This window comes from Pomacea canaliculata, linkage group LG1 (assembly GCF_003073045.1).
Source record: "Pomacea canaliculata isolate SZHN2017 linkage group LG1, ASM307304v1, whole genome shotgun sequence".
In the NCBI taxonomy this organism is placed as follows: Eukaryota; Metazoa; Mollusca; class Gastropoda; order Architaenioglossa; family Ampullariidae; genus Pomacea; species Pomacea canaliculata.
Window position 1 is genome coordinate 3868324 of NC_037590.1, and position 14206 is coordinate 3882529.

The window sequence follows — 14206 nt, forward strand, 5'->3', positions numbered from 1 at the left end:
TACAGTGGGAAAGTCAATTTCTTCAGCTAAATAACTGATGTACTCACAGAGGTAAAGTATCAGAAGATGCTTGGCGTTTCCTGCTGACTGGAGGAATAGCTCTGGATAATCCTTATCCTAATCCTGCACCTGAATGGCTAGGAGACAAATCCTGGGGTGAGATTGTTCGTGCTTCAAAACTTCCAGGTCTCGTTGGCATGATGAATCGTAAGTAATAAGCCTCTTTACTGGTCTTATGAATGATGTACATGATGTGTCCCTGACTCAGCAACATGTTCCATGTTCTTTGGGATGTTATTTGAGGTCCTATCTCATGATTGTCTCATATAATTAATTTGTTGCATTTAAAGTTTTAAATTTATACAAAAATAATTTGAAGTATAGAAAAACACATTTTCTCACTTTCAAGGATTTAAGAGGTCCCTATAGATTGTGCTTGTTATTTTTGCACCTATAGAGATGACCATCAGCTCATGATCCACTTGTATTTTGCTGTGGGAAACTTTAAATATGTATTTAGCATGTATTGTCACCTGAAGAAGGATAAAAACTTGTTGCCCAAAATTTGGTTTCAAGGAAATTGTTTTTTGTAGTATTGTTTTGTTGAGCACACTTTGTATTTTGAACAAGAAATTATAACCAAACTTTTTAGCAACACTCACCTTTGGTTGCAAAAAGCATGCCTATTATGTAAACATATAGATGCTTAGATGAATATAGTGTTACTCAGACAAGGTAGAACGTAACTATTACTTGCCATTTACTTATTAGTGCTTGCACATGGGAATTGTGTTTACTTGCAGATGTACAGAACAATACAGCACTGTGGAGAGACTTCTATGACTCAGCTTCTCCACAGACATACACACTTCCTTCACAGTTTGCTGAACTGAAAGGATTAGACTTCATGGTCGTTTTGCGCATATTCCGTCCTGACAAAATAGTAGCAGCAACACAAAACTTCATAGCCTTAAATCTGGGTCATAGCTTCATTGAGCCTCCAACATTTGACTTGGTGGGGTCATTTGCAGACTCCAACTGCCTTATACCTTTAATTTTTATCTTATCTCCTGGCGCTGACCCCATGGCTGCTCTTCTCAAGTTTGGTGCTGACACGGGGTACACCAGTGACAAGATCAAACCTATTTCACTTGGGCAGGGCCAGGTGAGTTATGAGAATTCTGTTGTTCGTCTTTGATGTCATTTATACAGTCTAATACATGCTAAGTGCTTGTCATCAGTCTGTTGAGAATCAGCTATCCTGGGTTTAGATCTTGTCTGGAGTGTGCTACTCTTTCTCACCATGTGGCACCTGTTTACAGGGCTGGCTGCATTGCAAGTCTTTGTTGTTAGCAGCATCAAACACTGATTCGCCATCCCCATCCACTTCAATATTTGGTTGCAGTGAAAACTGTGAAAGCTCAGTCTTTTGCTGAGTACAGTCATAATATTTTGTTAATATGTGTTAAAATTTGCTGCCACTTGACCCACTAGCGGAATCTTTTTCTTGCCTGTCTGACCCAGTCTTTACCCTTTTATCTGCACAGGGTCCCATTGCAGCAGCCATGATTGATGCTGCCATCAAAGATGGTACATGGGTGGTGCTTCAGAACTGTCATTTAGCCACAAGCTGGATGCCATCACTGGAGAAATTATGTGAAGAGGTGACGATATCAATCCTGGTGTCTCTTGCAATACTTGATGTTTGTACAAAACATGTGTTTCTTTGTTGTTAAATTTGTGAGCAAGAAGTATTCACAATCTGTATGCTTATAACATTTTTTTCTTTATGTTAGTTTTCATATTTAGTCCATTTTTAAGAATGATGTGTGAGTGTTTGTATAACACAGGAGATGAGAATAGCTTGCCCATTCTCACCATTCCTCAATAGCTCCAAACACCAATATTGGTATAACAGGCTTTGATCGGATGCCAGTTGATGTTTCTGTCACAGGCAAAATGTTCACCAGAAATCCTTAAACTCCTTGGGGGACTAATGCTTCCATCTCTACAACTCTCTCTTTCAGAATGCTCCCCAACCCTATGCTACCTTGTATGTAAGAATGATGTGTGGGTGTTGAGTGCAAAGTTTATCAAAGCAGAATTCTCATGCCTCCTAAGCTTCTTCCAAACACCAAAGTGTTTAAGGGTAGTTCTAATTTTTGTATAATTGATCAAGTTTTAATTTGTACAAGTAGCGATGAATGTGTAGGTGATAGTTCCAGCTAACACCAGTAAGGACTTCCGCCTCTGGCTGACCAGCTATCCCTCAGAACATTTTCCTGTGTCCATTCTACAAAATGGTAAGGTTTATTGTTTCAACAGATTTGTCTCCCATTAGGTTCTTCATAGGATTTGTTAGTGATGGCTTAAAAAAAAAAATTATTGAGTGCACACAGAGATTGTGATGGTTTGTGATTTCCTAAGAATTTTATGTTGTTTGAAATTATAATGTTGTGTATGATATTTCAATTGATCTCTCATTTTACATCTTATATTTGGACTGAATAAACATCATAATCCGCAGACATGGAGAATATTAAAGCTCAAAGTTAAAGGTGTTGTATAGTCTTTAAAAGGCAATCAGCTCTACTTCTGCTTAGGAGGTTTCACAGTTTAGTGAATCATTCACATCTTTAGCTCTGATATTTTATGGATACTCTTTGCAGGTGTAAAGATGACCAATGAGCCGCCCAAGGGTTTGCGAGCCAATATGCTGAGGTCTTTTCTCAATGACCCTATTTCAGATTCAGAATTTTTCAATGGTTGCAATAAGGTGCTTTTTAATTTATTTTTATTATTGTGTTCTGAAAATCTAGTAAATAAAAATAGAAATGCCAGCATCAAGGTATTTAGGTAGTCTTTTAAAGCATAGCCCTACATGTGTTTAAAAACATTCTTTACATAATGCACTTTTTCCTCTTTGCTTTGCCTGTTAACAGCCAGAAAAGTGGCACAAGATGCTGTTTGGCCTGTGCTTCTTCCATGCCTTGGTTCAAGAGCGCCGGAAGTTTGGGCCACTAGGTTGGAACATCCCATATGAATTTAATGAGTCAGACCTTTGCATCAGTATGAGACAGATGTTGGTGAGTTGAGTGTGCATCAGATTGTATCAGATATGTGAACATACATATGGTGTAACTAGTTGTAGCAAAAATGGCTGTCAATTTCTGTTTCTGTTCAGAGAGATATGGATCTCCTCCCTCTTCTTCTGGGTTCTCCAATGTTTTCCAATCCAAGCAAGCTCACAAAGAAACATCACATTCCCTTAGACATGAGTGCACAAGCAGGAAAAGTTCCAAATATGAAGCACTCTACATTGCAAACAAAAAAAAAACCCACCAGAAATCACATCATACCTCAAAACCAAACATCTTGCGCTGCCACAGCTAAACATTGCGTACTCTTCAGCTTAACCAACTTCTCATTGTTTTATCTTCCTTGATGAGCAAGGGGATTGATAGAAACAAGTAATGCCTCTCATTGCCTTCTCCATCTCATCATCCCCTCCCTTCTCCTTCCTCCCTATACTCTGTGTCTCGTCTGCATCTTTCACTAGTAGGTAAAAATGTTTCTTATCCTTCAGTAGACTTGTTGGATTATCCAAGCTAACTCATCTTGTTTCTCTCTGTGTCATAGTTTTATGAGACTCTTCTCCTTCTTCCACATCTTTTTCCTTCAAAGGCTTTCAAGTTTTGCATCAGGACTCACAAATGACATCCCTTCAGGTAGGGCTGCCACTCTTTACTGGTCCCACAGCTTGTTTAGCCAGATTTCAACATACACTCCTCTCCATACTGTTGCATCCTAGGTAATGGGGAGGATGATCACTGTCTGCTTTATCTGCCATCTTCTGTTTGAATCTCCTGACAAGGCATGGAGAGTCTTCTGACCCAAGTTCCTTCTCCTTTTGGGAGACAATAGACACCACCCCTGTGGAACTGAAATTGAGTGATGCTAAAGAAGAGGTGTTGGATCTGTTTCTATGAAAAATGATCTCATTTTTCTTAAATGCTGGTTTACTTACATTTTTCAGACTGCACATCAGGGCTGTTTCCACAGTTGATTTTCAGTTGTCCCCTTCACCCATTGCTGGATTTTAATTGGAAGGTGGTGCATGATGACCTTAGAGGCAGTGGTTATTTGCCAACAACTGTCATTTTTAAAATCGTACAATTATACAGTAATTTACCAGAGGACAGGTGGAACTTGTTAAAAGTAGGTTGGCTGACTTTTCAGGCCCTCTGCACCGTATGACTTCATTCAGGTTCTAGTTTTGACCTAGATATTAATGGTGCTATTACAGGCCTCCTTTTACAGGACCATCTCATGGAACTTTTTTGCATCAGCATTAAATGACGTTGCTTTGGCTACCATACCACGGAATAGCTCAACAAGCGAAGGAGACGACCCAGTGCCTAGCCTTCCATTCCCCCGCTACAGAGAATATTATCTTATTTAAACACTGCTGAACATATACTCAACATATTTTTTTAAACAAGCTAGGAAACTTTCGTAACATATGTTTGTGTCCTCCCTATCAGTGCCCATCGCAGGTGCGGTTGACCATTCAGAAGATTAGGGGAAGATATCAGATGTCTTCAGTTAGCCATCTGCAGGTTCTGTTCTTTAAGATCAGTGGGACATTGCTAGCTGTCTGGGTGACAACATAGCCCATTATTCTTATTCAGCCCAATACTCCACCACTTTTCAGACTCTCAAAGGTATGTGGAAATCTACCTCATGTGAATTTTCTTTTGACAATATGTTGTATCGGTCTCCCTATTGTATCGGTCTCTGAACTTAAGAAGATTCAATACATATTTAGTTTCAGAACCTGGATTTCACAACACCCCTTATCAGTTCCTCCCTCACCTCGCACACTTTTATATATTGTTCTTTTTTCCTTTTTTTAATTAGCTTGTATGGTTAGGGGTATTGGTAGTGTCCCACGCTTAAGTCCAGTTTTTCACCATTTCAACACAAAGTGTGACTTACTCTCAGTGTGATGTAGCCTTAGTTGCTGGTATGGCATAAAACACGAACATTTGTGCTAAAGGTGCTCAGCCATATCGGAATACAGCACTGCTTTTACAGCTTGGGTCCACCTAGTGGGTTGGGTGCACCCCTCCTGCTTACAGCAGCCTTGTCCATCCTGTCTGGACCAAAACAAAGCTGCATAAAAAATGGTGCTTCTGACTAGTTGGTCATCAGCTGACATCTAAACCAGCCTCTACTACAGAAATTATTTTATACAAACTGGTTGATATAGTTGACATTTAAGAATATGTGATGGGTTGATGTGGTGATTAATTGTTTTGATGAAACATGGTTTGTGTTTTCCTTTGCTGGCATTTATGCCAAGGTTGCATTGTGTATGTGTATCAGATGTTTTTGAATGACTATGAAGAGCTGCCCCTGGCTGCCTTAACTTACCTGACAGGAGAGTGCAACTATGGTGGCCGTGTAACCGATGATAAAGACCGCAGGCTATTGATTTCTCTTCTCTCCATCTTCTACAATGAGAAAATCGTCACAGATGATAATTACAAGTAAACAGAAAGCAAACCATTGACTGTCACTTTGAATGTCTTCACGATTAATGTAGTTTATCAAAAAGGATATTAGTGAAAAAGAAAGTTTTTATTCAATATTCAATATTCTGTACTAAGATTGCACAGAAAGTGCTTCCTCCTACTGTGCACATTTAAACTGTCTAGTCTTATATTTATAGTCTTATCCTTCAGAAACTGTAAATGCAGCTGATAATGTTGTGTTCTGTGTTATTTGCTTATAACAATCTCACAGATTGCTTTTTGACTATGGTAGCATCTTTTTGCAGGCTGTCTCCTAGTGGCATCTATTATGTTCCAAGTGAGGGACCATATGAAAGTTACATTGAATACATTCGAACCCTGCCAATCAACCCCACCCCGGAAGTTTTTGGTCTCCATGAAAATGCAGATATCACAAAAGACAACCAAGAGACTCAGCTGGTACATCTGGTTCAAGGCTACCCATAGCTCAAGATATTTATATATATTCTCTTGTTGCTTAAATGATTGAGTGGGAGAAAGAAGATCAAATAAATATGCTATGAAGGTTACAACATGTTTACCCTAAAGCATTTTTAGGTCGTTGGCCTGTACTAATAAAAGGGGGATTGAGTGTCAGATGCTGCAATTGTTAGTGCCCCATACAACATGTGTTGCAATTTATTGCCTCATCAGGTTTATTGCATTTATTAATGTGTGTAAGGGCTTGTTACAGTTGTTTGAAAGCATCCTCCTGACCCTACCCAGGCAGACAGGTGGTGGTGGTAAATCTTCTGGTGAAGTCATTGAGGAACTTGCTGCTGATATACTCAGCAAGTTGCCACCAGACTTTGATATGGAACATGTGAGCACTTCTTTGGTTGTATATGTGTCATGAACCTCTTCAGCAAAACTTTTTTGTGATGTTGCTGCCTCATGCTCATCCCATGCTGATGTCTGGACTTTTTTGTGTGTTCTAAACAAGTCTGACTCTGACTATATGTTCTGTGATGAGTTGTAATTTAGTGGAATACATTTCTAAAAACTTACTCCACATCTACAGACATGCCTTGCTGAAGCTCCATGTAGCAGAAGACATGATGTGTCATGATACCTTTTGCAAACAGATCATGAATAAATACCCAGTGGTATATGAAGAGTCTATGAACACTGTGCTGAGGCAGGAGCTCATCCGCTTCAATCGGCTGACCAGAGTTGTTCGGAATTCTCTCATCAATCTACGCAAAGCAATCAAAGGCATAGTAGTTATGTCTTCTCAGCTGGAAGAGGTTTTCAACAGTATGCTTGTTGGGAGATTGCCCTCTGTATGGGCAGCCAACTCCTATCCTTCCCTCAAACCTCTTGGTTCTTATATCAACGACCTACTGATGAGGTGAATCATGGCTGTGTGTGTTTTTTTTTGTTTTTGTTTTTTTTAGAGAGAGAGGAAGAGAAAAAAAACCCCTAAATTTGTAAGCATTTTATATTTAGCACTGGGAGAAGCCATTGGCATTGTTTGCTTACAGAATTTTTCAAAGTGAACTGTTTTGTCACCTTGTAATAACTGACAAAGAGCCATGACAATTTATACGAGCAACAGTGATCTGTCTTCAGGCTTAGTTTTTTCCAGGATTGGGTCATCAATGGAGTACCAAAAGCATTCTGGATTTCAGGCTTTTATTTCACACAGTCCTTTCTGACAGGTATATATATAATTTAGCATGCATGGATGCATTTTGTGCATGTACATCTCTAAAATTAAGTGAAGTGTTGTTATGATAGTCATCTTATTCCTGAACTCTGTATACAGACCACAAAAGGTAGATTTAATGTAGTCTCATTCCGTCATATTTTTAAAAGTTATATCTGTGCGTTAAGTCTCAGAAGCAATAGTGCTATGGTAAATGCTGAGACATTTTTCTGGTGAAACATCTCTCTCTGTTTCATGCTGGTACACTGGGAAAATTGTTAGATGTTGAACTTAGTGATGCAGTTGTTGGCCCATGTGATCATTCACCAGCTTTCTGCATTGTTCTATGTTGTAGTTTCTCACACAAGGTATTTCTTATTTTGTTCCTCTTCCAGGTGTTTTACAAAACTTTGCTCGCAAGTATCATAATCCCATTGACTTGGTAGGGTTTGAGTTTGAGGTCATGAAGGAAGAAAAGGAAGTGGCGTGCAAACCAGAGGATGGAGCCTACATTTATGTAAGTCTCATTGTCCACTGTACTGATTAATGTGGTGTTATGAAAAAGTAAGCCTGATGAGAGTCTTAGATGTCATGTACCCTGAAGTTGCATCAGTTTGGCACACGCAGGATATATTCATCCCCAGTCACATTGCCTCATATGATGAACAAAGCGTTTAAAGGGCATGTGCATACGCAGCTCATTATTGTAAGTTGGTGATGAAGAAGGCCTAAAATTATCTGGTTTTTGTTGTAGGGGAAGTATCCTGGTTTGGTGTTACAAGTATCAGATTTAAGAGGCTACTAGCATAAGCCTCACTTTCCCCAAACCCTGCTGTAGTAAATTTTAAAAGTCATCTCTGTCCCAGAAAGCAAAAATAAAGCATCTGTATCCTTAGATGGACACGCACTCATTAAGGAAAAAATTATATCCAAGATTGCCAGTCTTTTCTTGTGCAGGGGTTGTTCTTGGAGGGAGCTCGCTGGGATCCTTGTGGAAAGGTCATTGGAGAATCTGTGCCTAAGATCCTCTTTGACACTTTGCCTGTTGCATCCTTTCATTAAAATTCTTTGAGTGGAAACAAGCAGAAAATAATTGTAATTAATTTTTTACGTAAATTCTATGACTATAAAAATAGGACACTTCAATCCTGATGACTGTCTTCTTCATGTTTCAGACTGAAATACTATTGTTGATGTCTGAGACTGTGACTCACCATCTGACCCTTTTTTGTAATTTTGAAAAAAAAATTTCTGTTTTACCAAATGACGTGCATCGTCTCTGCCTAACAACCTTAGTCGGAAGGCTCTGTTAACCTCACTAGCTGTTGCCCTAAAATTACTCTGAAGACTTGCATGCATGGTCATCGACAATTTACCCATGGATTTGAGAGGAAGTACATCTGACTTGGTAGAAAGGTAGTGAACTCCTATAATCTGGTAAGATTGTCAAAGGAAGACAGTTAACAAATTTTGTCACTTTTGCCTGAATGATTTGTTATTTTCTTAGTTTTGTTGCCATTGTCTTAGAAGAAATCAGCATTATTGTGCGAGGCTGTAAATATTTTCTTTGTAATAAAAGGCAGGTCCTTAACAAGATGCTTGCAGATCTGGTTGAAACCTAATCGTGTGGAACATTTCAAAAGGATCCCTCATTACAAGTGTCCTGTATACAAAACATCAGCAAGACGAGGTGTCCTGTCTACCACTGGCCACTCTACCAACTTTGTCATAATTATTCTCCTGCCCTCGAAAGAGCCAGAAAACTACTGGATCAACCGTGGAGTGGCCTCTCTTTGTCAGCTCAGTGATTAACTGCAGTAGCATCGCCTGCTTTTGCCATGTTTCATACAGGGTATCCTTGACTAGCCTAAGAAATGTGAATTTTTAATTTCTTGGCATTTACCAAGCATCATTTAAAGCAATCCGTTTGTTTTTATAAACATTTAAATGCAGTATTAAACTAAAGTACCATTTTTTCAAATCCAAAGCCATGTAACAGAGTGAAGTTAAGCTGCACAAGGAGGTTAAGCTGAACAATGCCTGTTCCAGTGGACCTAGATCCGCAATACTGTATGTTACGTTTGCTCAAATTGCTCAGCTCAGCTTTATGTGATTTAGGAAATTTTTTTAATCATTTTTTATATAACTACAAAGGAAACTCAAAGTGTACAAAATGTTTATTCCAGGATATAAATGAAAAAACATTTCATTTTACAAATAGACTTGGAAATGTCAAATGGAAAAGTGTTAGTAATGATAGCTATGTAGTCTTTAGTTAGGGAAGGCAATAATAAAATTTAACAGAGGGATAAAGACTGCGTTGTTTTCTCTTTTACATGCAACATGTAGCATAAACTCTTCAAGTCAAAATAAGAAATCTATAGTTAAAGTGATTCACTTTGTAATATGGACAAATATGGACGAAATAATCCCCATTTAGGGCAGAAGCACTTGTGTTTAACATGACTATGTTTGTACATTTTAGATCGTTACATTAAATTTGCATAAGATTCTGGACATCATGTGTGGTTTGTTTAGGCAATTAGGAGAGAGTTCAATGGACAGTTTTGAAATAAAGAGATAGTAGCAAAACTGGTATTAAGAGGCATAAAACATCTGTAGCTATTTATATCTGCATACAACTTCTCATTCCAGTCAGTAGAACTATACAAAGAAAATATAAAAATATACATACATTTCCATACACTGTTTATATTACAAGTTGATATGTATCATATAATGGCTGGGCTTTTGAAATAAAAGACCCATTAGTTAACAAGCCCTCTCATTTTCTTTCAAGTTTGCAGGCATACCACACCCACTCACAAACACACTGTGCACCAGAACAGCCATTGCAATGTTCTTCAAACGTCAAATAATGGTTGACTGTTTATGAATGCCAAGAATAAGGAGACTTGTTTTAAATGCCAATTTTTCTTAAAGTACTCGAGCAGAAATGTAACTGGAGAGTCTTTCAAATAATAATGGCGACTTTCTGCACCTTAATCATTTCCAGGATAGGCTTTAATAGTTGACAAGTGCACAGAACACAAAAGACATGGAAAAAAAAACATTGTTTAGATGAAAAGAATCCTAAAGCAGTCATCCCAAAACAGCAGTTCCAAATAAATTTCTTCCTTGTGCAGGTGTGCAACACTTTATCGTGACCATTTCAACAATCCATACACTAAAAGAAAAATTAACAAAACGAAGCATATAGATTTTTGGCTTCTATGCTCTACGTAAACCCAAATGCACTCCTTTGTAGCAAGCAGAAATGTAATTCTCCCCATGTATTGTGTCACAGTTCCTTGCAGGGCGAATTGACGATACTCCTTACAGTGTTTACGTCTTAATCTTGGCTCAGTGCCTACATACCACACCATCCATCTTTAATTCTACTAGAACTATGCCACGCTAAGCTGTCTACCATTCTGGTCCTCATCCAGCTCAAGTGTCAAAAATGTCATAAACAACCACCATTCTTCAATTTGTAACATACAAAATATATATAGACACAAGAATGATTTTTACAGCAGAGATCCCTCTAGAAAGAATGTGCTCAGATGATGATTATAATGTCCACGACACGTTGAGAACCAGAGCAAATAACACCAACAGTGCAGCTGTAAAACTGAGGAATAACTTTCCAGAACCATTGCAACCATCTCTGTCTTCACAATAGCAGGTCTCCTTAAACACTCCTGTGTAATCCCACGTCCAACGACATCCCCAGGCCACACCTGTGAAAATCGATCATCGCAAGTTAATGATGCACAGGACTAAGCTTCAGCTGATGCAGGGAGACAAAATGTCAGGTGTTTTTAATTTTTGATAAACAATTTTCTGTTAGCTGAAATGTGTGGATTTTCGAAAAGTATAAAATATGCTATCGCCTAAAGGTAGTAGCTACAAATTATAATAAAAATTCATTTGAAATTATCTTTTTGTGACAATCTTTATGGTTTTTGTTTTTTGTTTTCTGATTTTTTATTTTTTTGGTTTATTTGAGTAAAATGTCAAAAGGTGGTGATCTGAATGGCAATCAATGATGAAACACCTATAAATAGAGAGAGCCTTCTAATTTTCATAATGTTCACACTTCTCATATGAGTCTGACAAGGGATTATGTGAGATCTTTCCTGTCATTATATGCCCTGTACATTATTTCACCCTGTTTTCAGAATCATCTCATCAATAATGTGCATATACAGATGCATAAAGGTATAAAATACCACTTTTGTAAGATATCTGCTTTGAACAATTACACTATTTTTATAAAGAAATTTCTAAGCTCTTTCCATGCAGTTAAAATGCTTGCTTAATGCAAAATGGTCTTACCAAAATCTGTTCGGGAGCCACATCTCCTGGTTAGCTTCTTCCATCCTCCCCCTAGCCACATAAAAAATAACAGTGCTTAATAGCTCATCAATTAAAAGTAATCCACCCATGCTTTCACTAATCACAGTTAGCAGGCATCCGTTTTGCTAGCTAATAGGCAGGAATTATAGTCATGTGGTGGGTGGCAAGGGGGTGTACATACTGCACCCCATTTCAGAATTCAAGGTTAAAATCCAGAGCAAATGTGACTGGAGGGTAGCAGCTGCTGAGGCGCTATTCAACCAATATACCACACCAACATTAGGCAGAACTTCAAATTTGTGTATGTGACCTTACACTTAATGGTAACTGCAGAAAAAACAAGTATTCCAATCACAAGTTTAACAGCAAACAACTTCAGGCCCCATCCCCCTCTGGTTAATCTCCTCAGCTTCACTTCCTTCTGTTCAAATGGGATCATACCAAGCACTTAATTTTAATAACTGAATTTATGCAATGACATCTCAATACTACGCAAATCACACATTACTGTTCTTAGCAAATGAGCAGTCAAAAATTAAAAACCACCACTTCAGAATGTTTCATAACAGCAAGAATACAAGGTCTAGTCACATTTTATCCTAACCAGCCTCTCAGGAGGTAACACCATACAACAAATTCCCTTTCTTCTTCTATTATACTAAAACAGTTTCTATGCACTTTGTCTTTGGCAAGAACAGTTGACTTCAAATTATCCACCAAAAATACTAACTTATTCAATACCACTGGACAGCAAACACCACTTGACTGCTAATGTATACCACAAGACAATTTGTACATGTCACTATTTCCCAAAATTTCTACTATAGTGTAGGCCAAGTGCCCTCTCCACTGCTGGTCCCCTCCTGTCAAATTTGTTCCTAAAATGGCACAAACATGTACAGTAGACACAGCAATACCTGTGTCTCAAACTAGAAATTTCATGGTTTGAACTATGATAAAGTCTGCCTTACACCCGGGGCTCTCCTGGTATATCTTCATACAGAACTGCCCAGGTATGTTTGCCTCAAAGCTGTTGCAGTCTACCACTGCATTGATAGTCGTATCGAATCTGTCATCTGCAGGGCAGGTAACATCTTCATTGCTGTCACACTGGTAGCACTGAATGGCTAAACCTGTAAACACAATTTTCATAAAGCTGGATGAAAAGTTAAGTAACAAAACATGAAAAATAGAAATATATGCACAGACTGGCGGTCATCAACAGAACTGATAAAGATGCCAGATGTCAAGCAGAAATAGCTGTCTTTTTTCAAACTGTAGGATGCATTTAAGATTTAAAATAAAACTAATGATGGGTGAAGTTTACATCATGTTAGAGGGTAGGGAAGGAACTTTACACACATCAGACATTAATCATCAAAAGGTGTTAATAGGTCAGTAAGTCCTCTTTCTGAAGTAGTAAGCCTATTGGAATTTCATTTCTGTGTCCTTATAAATGTTGAAAAAGTTCATCTCCCCCTTTAGCAGTTGTGTGCACACAAATATACACATTTACTTCAGTCTTGTAAAAAAACACATGGATTTCATTTATACAAGAGATGCACAACATTCATTTATTTGAAAGCTGCTTGCTCCAATTAACTAAATGAAATAGTTTCCTACACGTAAAGCTATGCCAAAAGGATGCACGTATATATATCCCGTTTCATCTATGCACAAACTGTTTCAGTTAAAAAGCTAGATCAGGAGGTCAGCACACACGATGAAAGGGACAGGCTGGGACGACAACCATGTGGACAGACATGCAGAATGTTCTGGCTTGAGCCCCAAAAACACAAAATGACTGGGAAACAGCCAAACCTTATGATTTACATTTGTGTTTTATTTCTACGTAGAGATGGCTTTGGTAGTGTATTGTAGCCTGCAAGTTGGTCCTTACTGAGCACCTCAGTGCTCCATGTAGTTTGTTCCCACGCAGTCTGTATGTACTTTTTTCGTTTCGTTACACGCAGTTCACTAGCATTATCACAAAAGTCATAGAAAAATCACCAAAAATGGAGGTCAGATTAATAGCACCTTTGTTGTGTACTCAACTTGGTGTCACCCCAAATACCGGAAACGCTGTTACTCACGACTGCCAATGCTTTCTCGACTTTGAAAGAAAATATAAAACATCTACCACAAAAATATCCTTCAGCAAATGACGATGTATTAGCCACAAAGTATTCCTAGGGATATTTCATTCTTCACTTACCAAGCGTTGAAAATGACACGGCACCTAGCAGCACCACAAGCAAGCGACCTGTCGCCATCATGGCGGAACACTGCTGTTTGTCACCTCTTCCGCACTGCTGCGAAGCTGTCTGTCCCTTGCACCTGTGCGTGACCTATTAGTTTACCTGTCAAGGTGCGCTATCATCGGAGTACGCCAAATTAATTTTTGACAGTGTATGTTAATTACATAGACGACATATGTTGAATTTACAACTTATTTAGACCATTTTGTCTTATTTTAGGAGGTAGTGTAGATTTTTCTTCCCTTGAAGGTACGAGGGTATACTGTTGAGGCCCTGTTTGGGATAAGGCTTAACATTTTTTAAAAGATTTTTCATGTACTAGCTCAAAACTGTCTTCATTTTTCATCTGAAGCCTATCCTGC

The 14206-nt window shown here is 38.4% G+C and overlaps 2 protein-coding genes across 6 annotated transcripts in view; one reads left to right on the forward strand and one right to left on the reverse strand.

The window, feature by feature from the left end:
• LOC112573597 (dynein heavy chain 3, axonemal-like) overlaps nucleotides 1-9736 on the forward strand; it is a 107522-nt gene extending 97786 nt beyond the window's left edge. For all 5 annotated transcript variants that reach the window (XM_025254109.1, XM_025254127.1, XM_025254117.1 and 2 more), the window contains 14 exons: nucleotides 50-207; nucleotides 804-1165; nucleotides 1548-1664; nucleotides 2213-2303; nucleotides 2670-2776; nucleotides 2943-3086; nucleotides 5389-5552; nucleotides 5843-5996; nucleotides 6271-6399; nucleotides 6662-6927; nucleotides 7149-7237; nucleotides 7620-7741; nucleotides 8182-8271; nucleotides 8830-9736. In XM_025254109.1, the coding sequence (XP_025109894.1) occupies nucleotides 50-207; nucleotides 804-1165; nucleotides 1548-1664; nucleotides 2213-2303; nucleotides 2670-2776; nucleotides 2943-3086; nucleotides 5389-5552; nucleotides 5843-5996; nucleotides 6271-6399; nucleotides 6662-6927; nucleotides 7149-7237; nucleotides 7620-7741; nucleotides 8182-8271; nucleotides 8830-9036 (2200 nt within the window). In that variant the 3' untranslated portion in view covers nucleotides 9037-9736. The remainder of the gene's footprint in view (nucleotides 1-49; nucleotides 208-803; nucleotides 1166-1547; nucleotides 1665-2212; nucleotides 2304-2669; nucleotides 2777-2942; nucleotides 3087-5388; nucleotides 5553-5842; nucleotides 5997-6270; nucleotides 6400-6661; nucleotides 6928-7148; nucleotides 7238-7619; nucleotides 7742-8181; nucleotides 8272-8829) is intronic.
• LOC112573650 lies at nucleotides 9387-13954 on the reverse strand. The gene is made up of 4 exons (XM_025254214.1): nucleotides 13802-13954; nucleotides 12558-12719; nucleotides 11566-11616; nucleotides 9387-10967 (listed from the first exon to the last, which is right to left on the reverse strand). The coding sequence occupies exons 1-4, from the start codon at nucleotides 13860-13862 to the stop codon at nucleotides 10798-10800; spliced, it is 444 nt and encodes a 147-aa protein (XP_025109999.1). The 5' UTR covers nucleotides 13863-13954; the 3' UTR covers nucleotides 9387-10797.
• Between the last annotated feature and the right edge of the window lie 252 nt (nucleotides 13955-14206).